The 12,440-nt window shown below is 38.2% G+C and overlaps 1 protein-coding gene across 1 annotated transcript; it reads right to left on the bottom strand.

Moving 5' to 3' along the window:
* Positions 1-300: 300 nt before the first annotated feature.
* Positions 301-12,115, bottom strand: FAM3B (FAM3 metabolism regulating signaling molecule B). The gene is made up of 8 exons (XM_085305146.1): positions 12,063-12,115; positions 8,717-8,860; positions 7,742-7,865; positions 6,287-6,345; positions 3,822-3,872; positions 2,559-2,646; positions 1,646-1,778; positions 301-742 (listed from the first exon to the last, which is right to left on the bottom strand). Exons 1-8 carry the CDS (start codon positions 12,079-12,081, stop codon positions 656-658), a joined length of 705 nt encoding a protein of 234 aa, XP_085161272.1. The 5' UTR covers positions 12,082-12,115; the 3' UTR covers positions 301-655.
* Positions 12,116-12,440: the final 325 nt, after the last annotated feature.

The following is a 12,440-nucleotide window of genomic DNA, read 5'->3' as shown; positions in this document are numbered from 1 at the left end:
CTCTACAGTTTCCCTCCAACATGTCTTTGATTCTACAGCTAGCATGGATAACACTTAGTCTTGCATGAAGACGTATCTTTTTTTAATCTTACAGGATGAGAAAATACTTAAAAAGAATGATGTAGATTTTTAGCATAAATACGGTAAAATAATTCAAATAACTTGCTCTTTGGGTGTTAATACTGTTATTCCGTGTTGTTACATCATCAAAACCAACAGCTCAACTAAAATAACAGCAATTTCCATACATTTTCTGAAGAGATGCAGAGTTACTAATACACTAACATCAAAATAATTTATTGCTAATGATTTTATATTACAATTTAGATTAAATGCTGTTTTCATATTAAAGACAATCAGAAGAAAATACATAGTAAAAACAAACAAACAACAAAAACTAGAATAAACCTGGAGTTTTAYGACTGATCTCCTGAAAACAGTAATTCCAAACCAGACTATTTTATTTCCACTTGTCATTGAAATATCTATTTGTTTTCAGATCAGAGTAAAATCTGTGAAGACAGAATACTTAAAAACTGTACATATGACCTATTTCAAAATTACTGTTCGGATGCTTGTAGGTTTCAGGAAGCAACCTACTAGAGTCATATGTATAAAAATAAAGAAGTGTCTTTATAGTAAGATATTCATTTGYTCAGATCAGGTCTCTTGGGATACAGCCTTCTATCTGGATTTCAGCTGGCCAGCCACCATACCTGTTGTTATTGTCAGAATGGTTTATCTATTAAAAAAAAAAGACAAAAAAAAAGAAGTTTGGTTTACCTTTTACAAACAAGTTTGTCACATTTTGCATAACAGAAGGGGGGAAATGGAGTAAGACTAGGAAGCTAACAGTTATGCTGGGCATCTTGCTTGTCATAATGGCTGAAAATTCCACCAGTATCTCTCTTACATACAATGCTGTATTTATTTCCCAGATGGATGTCATAACAGACTAAATGGATTTTTTCTTCCTGCAGAGGCTCTGTGATACTAACGGTAAATTAACTATGGAAATTTCACATGCCTTTGGAGAGACTCAGTGTCATAAAGAGAACAGAATTCTGAGTTCGATCTTTTCATTTCTGTTTATCTCCCTGTCATGCAGGAAGAACAGCAGTGGACTTACAGCAAGCAGATAAAACAAAGTCCCGGATGAAAACAGAAATATGATATATAAATGGCATCTTTAATATTCCTGAAGCTTGAGGGCAAGTTATTCAGACCAGCTTTGTGATGCAGTCATTGCTTTGCCTGCACAGTAAATATAAGACAGCCCAATTTTCAGACCAAGCAGCCTGGAGTTTTCAGCAGCCCTTGGAACTGTCCTTCCAGAAAAAAATGTAAGCCTCTGTACAGCATGTCAGGTTGGATATTTCAAAATTGAGACTCTCTAGAATCATTTATCATTTCTGTAAATAYGTTGTAGAAAGAAAAAGCAGTCAGAAAATGATTTAGTGCTGGTGTGGTAAAAGTCTTATTGTACACGGCCCAGATCCAAATGAGAACACATCAGAGAACTTGTTTTGTACAACTGGGACCTACTAAAAAGACTACACTTACTTTAGCTCCACTACTAAATCTGTACCTGAAAGGCATACCTGAAATACAGACAAATACAAAGTGGAAATATAATGAACCTGACCTTTTCTGTTTGGATATTATCTGGCAGCTTGAAGCCTTTGGCAGCTACAAAGGCCCAGCTTGACCTAAACTTCATATTCTGTATTTCTTTACTTCCCAGTTTTTCTAAAACTTTTTTGGCATCATCCTTCAACCTAGAAAAAATTAGCATAAAAAAGTGTTAAAAATGCAGGAAAAGGGAAAGAAAAATGATGAGAAAAGCTGAAAAAGAYGACAGTTGATTCAGGGTTTACATAGTAGGTCAGCAGAAGCAAGGAGAAGTCTAAAACCTTCTCTCTCTTGAGAGCTTAGTAGCACACCATGAAATTCACAAAGCAAAATCCTTCTTTTCTTCTTCCTCTGTGAATTCATGATGTTAAYAGAACCTGTTTGCAACACTGCAGCAGAAACAAAAAGGCATCTCAAATACTATTTTGACATTTAATATCCTTTTAAATAAGGATTAGAGCATGAAGTTTTTAATCAATCAAATGTATTAAGACTTCCCCTGTATAATTATATATCCTTACCATGATCATAGATTATCTTATCATGAATTAAAACTAAAAATCCTAAGATCTGAAAGAACTTAAAGAATCCATGTAAGATGTACAAAGGAATGCACACTAGATATGTTATACTTGGAGCTGTGTACCCCATCTCAGCAGAAAGTTGTGACCCAGAGGTATCACAGGCCCTTATGAGGACAAATAGGTGGCTTTTAAACAAATATAACACCATCTGTTCACCTTTGAAAGTGTCATCATATATGGTACGGGCAAGCACAGAATGGATCTGGATTCAAAATCTCTGAGAGAGGAAACAACAACAATCCTATAGAACAAAACAATTTGTTGCTTTATAGTATTATGCATTTGTGATTTTCAAGCTATTCATTACTCTGTTCCTCAGCCTATCATGAATGACTTGCTTACCGGGTGCTTCCATCATCATGGGTCACCATGAAAAGCAGGGATCCTTGTGGTGCATTTTCAATGAAAGCCACCATCTCTGCGGAGTGGTCTGTTGAAACAATATACAATTGATAATTCGTGTCTCCCTGACATACACACATATCACATGCCATTTACTTTCTCTTATGTTCAACTTGTTCTCAATTTTTGGCCTTGTCTGTTCAAAATGAGATATAATTAGGCAATAAGGCAATACTCCTCTTCACAGGCAGAGGGTCTAATCCTGAAAGGTGCTGAAAGCTGCCAGCTCTTACTGAAGGCTGTGAGAGCACAGGTTGATCTGCAGTTCTCAGTAGTACACAAAAGTATTTATTCTGAACTTCAGGAAAAAAAAATCATTTAGACTCAAGACTGTAAGTATAATTTAAGTTTACCTCATATGGTATTATACTTACWAGCAAAACATGGAATAGCCCAGGAGAAGTCCTTGCCATTCTATGTCTTTATTTTTGTGAGCTTCCTGCTGACTAAGCCGACTAATACCCCAGACTGCATGCCCATTTTTATTAAGAGAGCAGCCTATCTGCAGCACAAAACTATTTATTACTTTTGCAATTGCCAGACATACATGAGACACTTTTACTGACCATACAAACAAATATAATGCAATCCTAGAGAACTTATGGTTTAAATATTGTATATAAAATTTTACCCACATGATTARTCCCAAAGTGATTAATAGGTTTATTCATGCACATAAGGTCACGAGCATTCCTAAGTGGTCAAAGAATCAGCTTTCAGTACCTCACAACCTTCTGATTTTCCTTACTAATGAGTAATAAAATTTGTATCATTCAAAGCAGATCTCCTCTCTAGACAGGCTGAARCACGTTAAGAGAAAGACTAGCATACTGCCACCAATGACTTTAGAACTAAAACAGTGCAAAATCTATCAGAAAAAGGAACTGGTTGAATGAAGTATCTGGGTCTTTTATCTGGAGACACAGTATCCTAAYCAGACTGAAATAATGGAGAAAACACATGACAATTAATTACAACAAATGCTAGCTAGCTCAAGCAACAGGAGAAATTTGGCTTTTCACACGAAGTTTGTCATCAGACCTGGCTACAGCATATTTTAATATAAAAGACAATACCTGTTTGTTTCTAGTGGATCCACTTCAACAAGGCAGTCATTTGAAAGAGCAGGATAATAATTTTAAAATAAGTCCCTTCTGAACACTGAAATATTAACAAAAGCTCTATTGTATGTTTTTCTCCTACCTCCATCCCACATGTCAAAAAAACTTGTCGCTACGACGTTTCCTGTTTTATCTATAATTAAAAAAAAGTTTGTAAATATAAGGCAAAAATGATTWAATTTCATCAGCATATTCAGCATTTTCAGCCAAAGCTAGGCATCTCCAATATTTAGTATTATTGTGCTTCTAAATTTYGTTTGTTTTAATTTTGAAATTGGAAGGAATCTGGAATAGCAGAAGTTTAAAGCTTGTGTGATACTTTGTTTCACGTAGTCTTTGCCTGCAGCAGTAATCAGAAGAGAAAATTCTTCACAAATCAGTTCATCACTATATGACAGACCTGAAAGCTGTTAAATAAGATCACATTGGTAATAAATACATACTTTTTTTCAACTAAATGAAGTCACTTGCCTCTCAACAGATCGGATCTGAATCATCAAATGTGATTAAAACATTTTCATTACTTTTTGTTTTAAATAATGAATTAAGATTCTTGTGAGCTTCCATGTTTTTATATGTGTATGTACTATAGTAGGTCATAACCGTAATTAGGAAAATAGGTTAAGCTTGAGACTATTTAAAGGGGCCTAATACTATTCTATGTAGTGTTTCAGATGTGCCAACTTTCACRTCATTTGTATCTCAGCGGACAGAAACCAGGCAGTCAGGCATCATTACCACATCACAARTAGGGTATGCAAACCATTTTGTCATTTCAGAACGTTTTGGTCAATATTCATTGTTAATTATGCTGCTGTTGAGATTGGAGTATCTTTGTTTTCACGAGACATGTAGAATTGGAAATACTTTCCAGATTTCTAAATCCACGCTAACTGAATTAATTGATTTTGATTATCCAAGACACCTACACCCATATATGAGAGGGCGTTCTCCATTTAGAGTGCTATTTGCTCATTTCTAATGATAGATGCATCAGTTCCTGTTCCTTTTCTGCTTATGCTCAATTCATACATGGTAAAATCATGGAGGCAAGCTCGTCCAAACATACAAATAAAAGCTGAGTTTATCAAGTTGATGAGGGGAAAAGGTGGTAAAATCTCTAAGTGGTAAAATAGTATTCTAGAACAGGGCTGCTTCTCAGCAAAAAACCAAAAAACGAAAAGACTTCAGTGAGGACAGCAGAAAGACACAAAATTATTTCTCTCTCCAAGTTGTTAGTTTTGGCTTAAGAATTGTCTTCTTTCTTAAAAAAAAGACTTGGTTCATTCAGAAAAGAAGGAGTTACCATTATGGAATGAGTGTGATGCAATAGGAAATGTATTGAACACAGTTATTAGCTAGAYTGATCTAATTAGAAGATATGCAGAAAATACAATTCACTGTAATTTGGTTAGAGATAGAAATACCAGACAGATTTAGTGGCAGATGAAGATATAAGATAGCTAAAATGTATATGTATAGTTGTTCAGCCTTTTAAAAATGTGAACACTAAAATTTATTCAATACTTCTTTTTCCTCMCTAATGTCAAATGCAAAGATAATACGAGTTCCCTACTCCTATTTGATATAATTTTACTTAAACATTCAGGGTCAGTATTTGTCCTCTTAGTTTATAACTGTATACTGAAAACTCATTTTTAACTGTTTACCTCTTACAGCCAGTGAAGTTTTTATGATTCCATATTGGAAATGTGAAAAGCATACAGTTGTTAATATGAAAAAAAGACTCTTTGCTAGTGTAATTTAGCCCACTGACTTCAGTAAAAGCATGTAAGTTTAGGCAAGTTGAAGATTCTAGCAATATTGAGATAAAGACACTGGAACAAAAACATTTTGTGATCAAAGCCAAAAGAATCGTGCACCTGTACTCCCTCTCTTTACCTCCCCGCCCAACACTTGCGCATTTATTTTTCTCAGGATCCATTATCAAATACTCTCCAGGTCTTGAATAAACTGCAGTTTCTGCTTTCCAATAGCTCCTGCTTATAAGTAAAGACATATAATGGCAGTTTAATATTAACTGAATTTCAAGCCTGTCTTTTTGTCCACTGACCAAGAGTAGAGAAGGAATTTTTACTTTGGGGTAATTTATTTCCACAAATCCTTTCTTAGTGCAAGATGGGAAGAAAAGCAGAATTTTACTTCTCAGTTACTGCTTGCTGCTATTAGTGGAGCAGTAGGTAAGTTTTACCAAGGGCTGAACCTGAAAATTGAGTCTTACTGCTGAAGGCCATGATATTTTTCCCATGTTACATGAAAAATATTATGCTTTTGTCTAATAAAATAATATCACACATCCACATAAACATACAGCACTTCTATGTACATGCTATCTATTTTCTTATCCTGCTTGTTTTGTTCATTCACAAGACTTTTTCTTTCAAGTACTAAGTAACTTAAGTTACACTTAAGTTTAACATGAATCTGAGTTTTTTCCTTTTTGTCCACATTAGCTAGTAAAAAAATCAAAGTTTTAAAAAACTATTCCACTACAAACGTATCTCTAACATTTATTCTCTTACTTACAATTCACGACAGCAATGTTTATACCTCTTCCAACATTACCCTTTACTTCACTTACGAGCCTGAAATTGAAATAAATACATTCTCAGCAGGATTCAACCCTCCAGGTCTCATCCAAAGTTGTATTTACCTAACTAAATCACTTCCTGATGTTCACGTTTCTTTCAGTTAATTAATCAAAGAGCCTGTAACAAATAAGAGCTATAGCTAAAAATTTTGCACATTATACCTGTCAAACTACTTCCTTCGGAGGGCACAAGTCTCGCAAAATAAGCCAGCTTGGGAGGGTACTTTGTACAAATGCAGCCAGAAAGACAAAATAAGAGAATACAAAATAAAACATGGTTCTGAGGAAGCATTTTATGTGGAATGTATCTGCACAAAGATCGTTTCAAGATTTTGAAGTCATTCTACCTGTCCAATTTGTGCACCCTGAAGGAACATGACTTACAGAAGGTGGTGCCCATTCAACAATCAGAGCTTCTTACAACTTTTCAAGCTGGCTATCCCAAACTATGACAACTAAACTACATTTGAAACTAACAATCTAATGTAGTTTTTGTAGAGCAACAAAGTAAGTAACTTGAGATTTAGTTACTAAAAATGAGAAAAACATTGTCAGATTTATTCTTAAGTTTATTGTCGGTAACATGAACAGTTTAAAAGTATTTCAATCTAAAGTTAAAGGACTCAGCGGGCATATCTTCAAAGCATTCGTATTACAGCTACTCAGCAATACAAAAGTTATGAGTCAGTCAAAGTTAATAAAAGAAAGCCAGTCCAGCGGTTTGGAGGAAGAACAACAGCAGGTAAACTGCACAGAAACTAGAGTGCTGGTGCGAGGAAAACACATCCTCCACTGGAAACAGCCTTATGCAGTCATCTCTGTGGCAACAATGAGCTATCTCAAATGGAGAACACACAAGCAGTAGAGAGGGAAAAAAGCTAAGAGGGCTTTTAAAAGTCTATTTRTAAGCATACATTCAAACCTACTACCTCTATGTTATCTTCAGCCCTTACACTACCATTTCTTTTGAAAGAAATTATTATTTTTTATGGCAGAGTATATTTTTATGCCAATTTATTTTATGCCAGAGTTCCATGGTTTGAATCATCATCATAAAGGCTGTTTGAATGGAGGAAGCTGGGGAGAAGATGGACCCATGAAGCATGACGCAGAAAGGCTCTCACAAAACACAAAAAAAAACCCTCAGTCAGAAATGAAGAGACAGTAATTCAGAAGGTGACAGCATGGAAAACTCCTTCCTTGCTGAGAGGTTTCGGAATTAGGGCATGCTTAGTAGCCCTGAAAAGAGAAGATGCCAAAGGCTATCAATGATAGCCTTTTTTTGCATATATTTTTACTGAAGAATTCCTTTTTCCCAGGTAGAAGCTATGAAACACCCCTCCTCATACTACAAAGTACTTGCTTAGATTTGAAGTTAGACTGGTACTTACAGCTCATCCTCAAAACAAATTTTAGCCAGCTTTTCCTTGCCACCACCACTAAGAACTCGATAGGCGTAGCTCCCAGGTGAGCAGGGAGACCAGTGATCACACTTCTGCCTTTTTGGGTCTGGGGCTAAAACAACAGGGAGGGGAGAGGAAATTCTATGTAGAAAGAACCACTTAATGCCAACACACTACGATTAAACATTTTTATGGAGTCAAACGCAGCCAGTTTTCCAGTATTGTAGCAACACTATTGYGGATATGCCTGGGCTTTAAGGTATCACTGACTTTCAAACTTCCTGGGCTCAAGAAAAAGTTTATCTAGGGAAAAATGTGCCATACACTCTTGATTTGAGTCAGATCATATTAACTATAAGTAATACTAGTACATACTAATTATTATGAGCATTATTTCATATAATAGGAAACAAGGGCTACAGGGATGAAGAATTCCTACCAATACAAATTTTGTCCTTGCTTAATAACTTAAAATTAGTACCTGTCATTCTCATTTTAAGTCTTTTTCACATGATAAGACAGCTATAGAATGAGAAAAACATATGCATGAAGCTATTCAGTCAGATTAGAGGGAAAAAGCAACAATGAAAAATTTCAACACAAAGTTTAATTAGTGATTCAGCAATTTACTGTAACTGTAAAATATATATGCAATAGGATCAAAGCTGCAGCTTTGAAGATATGTGCTTACATACAAGCAAACAAATAAGATATTCTTAACTTATTAGTCACTCAATTAAATGTATTTGTGTACTGGTAAATACATGCTGACATTGAGTTTCTTCAAAGATAGTGCATAAGAAATAGTTCAGGCTTATACTAATTAATTAACTTTAGTCAGCCAATTTAATTCTTAGTAGAACAGCACATCATTTGTTAGCTAAGGAGCTGTTTGCCATTTAACATGTAAACACAGAACATCACGTGTAAAACTAGGAAAAAAAAAGAAATACAACTACATACCCCTTATCACTGGTTTCTTTCCAATATCCTGAAGATTACTGATAGATGCTGATAGCACCTCTTGAGGTACAAGAGCACTAAGAAAGTATCCCAAGTACCAAGAAGCCAATGTTGCCAACAGAAGTCCTGATAATTTCACAAAATCTGACAAGAGAAAAATGCAGAGATATAAAGACATATTCATAGCAACACACAAAATCTTGTATTTTCTCTGACACTGCTACAGAAACTGGGTATTTTATTTCTGATACACTGGGTAAACACAGTCTTTGGAGATGTTGCAATAGATGTTGCATTTGTGGTATTCCCCCTTTGACGCCTTTCATTTCTAAAACTTGATCTTCAGGCAAAAATACTCCACACAATCCCCCCCCYCCCCAAACCACAATGCCCAAAAGAAACAAGAAGTTCAGCTTAATCCTAGCAGGGTTCTGACTCCGAAAAGTAAGTACCAGATATTACACATGACTATCCAAGTAGTGTGCCGTTACCATTGATTTTGGGCAATAGGCCAACATCATAGGAATTGTATAAAATCCCTACACTGAACAGGGCGTATAGGGATCTCCCTTCACCCTTTTGACATCCTGGGAAAAAATGACTGAAGAAGGCCCAAATAATCCCATCCACACACTGAGCTCCAACTGCATTCAGATATGACTTGAGTCATTGCCTCACCTTCTCTCACCTGATCTAGAACACATATATTCCCTAATTTATGATGCTGAACAATGAACTATCACACTGTAGGTCTGAAATGCTGACAGTTTGAGGTGGTCAGATACTCTCTGGACACATGAGTCTGTATAGTTCATTTACTAAAGGACTGTTTTGATCAGTACTTAAATGCTGTCATTTGGAAATGGGCAGCAGTCTAAAGTATGCAGGAAAACTCTGCTCTGTAATGAAACATGTCCTTGAACATAATGGCCCACCAAAGCGAAAAAGCAGAATTTTGAGTTTCATAGTCCTGAAAATCACGTTTAACATAACCAATGTCCAAAAACATTATGTTCACTTTGCCAACCTTATTGTCACAAAATATTTTCTATTGTCAAGCCTAAATCTTCCTCTTTACAGCTTTCACTCCGGTCCTTGAACCTCAGTGAGGATGAGCACAGAGCATTACAAACATTTAAGGTTCTTTTGTAAATAATCCCAGTTTCCCATTTGCTGGATCTCCCCTACAAAAACAATCTCCTTTTAAGATGTTGATCTGAACTCCCAAAACGTTCTGTACATTGTATTTAGTAATCATGAATGCATGGACTTGTATGACTGTAAGGAAGACACTGTGAGAATACACATACTATATTTTCACCAGAGGATTAAGACTGGGAAGGTAATATAATGAATCTTCAGAGATATAACAAATTTCCTAATAATTATCTCAGTCTAAGATAAATCTCTCTCATTCTACCACTAGTGATAAAACTACACTAAAATAACACTGAAAAACACCCCATCAACATTTGTGTTACATGATGAATGTGAACACTGACACACACCACAAAGAAAGTTGCATGCACCAAGCAGAATTACTTAYTCCCTTCCTTCTCTTTTTGAATATAAAGATTCAATTTTACACTCATTTGTGAAGGAGAGCAAGTCACAATTTTTAAAGACAAAAACCAGAGGAACAAATAAGCAATAATTTTAAGAAATTTATTTAAAGATTTTTTCATTTGGGAGTGGGGAGGGGGTTGGTAAAGGTCCATGAGTCCATTAATTATGTTTTATGTTCCTTATTCTGTTGTTGGCTTGCAGCTTTATCTTTAAAAAACATTTTGAGTTGTTTTTATCAGAATTATGAACAAACTCTGCTGCAAACTATGTTGGAGAGAGCAGCATTTTGCCTAAATAGAAGATAAAGTATGAAATGTCTAACTTCAGTTATTACATTCCTGCATTTTATTTAAACCACAAGCTTCTTTAATGTTTCCAAAACATGCCTTTTAACGTTTAMGTAACACATTTACTAACTCTTCTGTACAATTTGTAGTTAGTTCATAAAACTGTTGCAGAACATTTTCATTGTCGACCAACTTCTGGTTTTGCCTTCCCAGGTTTGGAAGCCATAAGGAGACCGCAGTGAAGCTCTCTACTGGGTCCCGCTGGACCTTTTAGATTTCCTGAAGTTACACATTCTGTACATGTAAGCCCTTTTCTGGGTACCTGCATAAACATGCAAAAAACCTAGACAATAGTACATAAACCATCAGACAACCTTAAAAMAGTTAAGAGAGCTTAAGATTTTTATACAGCGTACTCAGAAATTATGAAGTGCAAAGTTAGTTTACAAGAACAGGAGCATTCTTTTGCCAGTTTTAGGGACTCTAGCTCATCAGCCCACTAGTACATTGAGAAAAAATGACCAATATGGGAACTTTATGCCCCAGAGGGGCATCTCCTCTACTCTGATAGGAAATACGAACCTTCCTCGCTCCATTTTGCCTTTGAAAAGGCAGAGAAGTGCTATCAGCTTGGAGATACTCAGCAGCAGTCACAGCATCAGACACAGACAGGCTGACAGGGAGGATGGAAATGTATGGGCAGTCCAGAGGCTGCAGAAGGGCCCTCAAGAAAGCAAAGCAGAGGGGAGAGCTGATGACAGGTCCAACCTTCCAGCTACTCCCAACTTTCCTTTCGTGCTGACTTGCATCTCTGGAGCAACTTAAGCACCAAATTTAAGCGCAAGATTTTCTGGTGTTTAAGTGACTTTAAAAATGCTCTCGCCGTCACACCTTGCTAATACATACCTACTGGTACTGCACAACTGAACACCCATGGGGGGTGGGGGAGTGGAAGTCGATTAAGGCCAAGTTTAAATTCATCCAGCCTAAAAATCCTGGCATTGATCAGTTTTAAGGAGTTGGCTGGCAGCTTGTAATTAGGCTGACCAAAATCTGAGGGATATCAAGCTCCAGGGCAAGGAAGAAAACGGGCACTATTGAGAACTTTCCAGTTATTCTCAACCTTGGGAATGACTGTAACTTTTATAAGAAAAAAAAAAAAGCAAGGAAGAGAGGAAAAAAAATAAAGAAGAAAGTAAAGAAAGTAGGCTGCAGTCCACTCAAGCGTCCAAGCCGGTTCCGAGATTTTAAGAAGTAATACAGGGTCCTGCTCCGCTCGGGCTAAGCGGCATGACCGGGCCTCAGGCGGCAGCAAGGGAGCGAGGCGGCGGCGCCCCGGGGTCCGCGCCGCGCCCGCCCGGGAGGCTGCGGAGAGGAGCAGCGGCAGCCGGCCCCGGCCAACCCTGCCAGCCCTCGCCCTGCGGCTCCGCGCTCGCTCGGCGCGGGGGGTTGGGGGGGAGGGAAGCTCCCGCCGCACCGAGGCTGCTACTCACTGTGCCGGCTCAGCCACATTTTTCACGGTTGGAGGGGAGGGGGGAGAGCTCTCCGCCCCTGGCCCCGCAGCCGCCCCGCGCTGCTGCTGCTGCTGCCGTTCCCCCGCCTCGCCCGGGAGCCACCTGGGCAGCGGGAGGGCGGGCGAGAGGCAGGCGGCCACCGGCCGGCGCCGCCCTGCCCCACCCCGCCGCGCCCCGCCCGGCCGCCATTACGCGCCGGGGCCGCGAGGTGCCCGCGGTCACGCCTGCCGGCACCGTTAGGGAGGCACGGGGCGCGCGTCACCGCCGTCCTCGCCTCGTTCCTCTTCCAACGGCCGCCGCCTCGCCGTATCCAGCCTTTGCGGGGGCGRCAGAGGGGATGGCGGCCGTGGCCGCTCT

This window comes from Rhea americana, unplaced genomic scaffold, assembly GCF_003343005.1.
Source record: "Rhea americana isolate MKP2758 unplaced genomic scaffold, rheAme1 scaffold_101, whole genome shotgun sequence".
Lineage (NCBI taxonomy): Eukaryota > Metazoa > Chordata > Aves > Rheiformes > Rheidae > Rhea > Rhea americana.
Note: the sequence above shows the minus strand (reverse complement) of the source record. Positions and strands in the feature narration are given on the sequence as shown.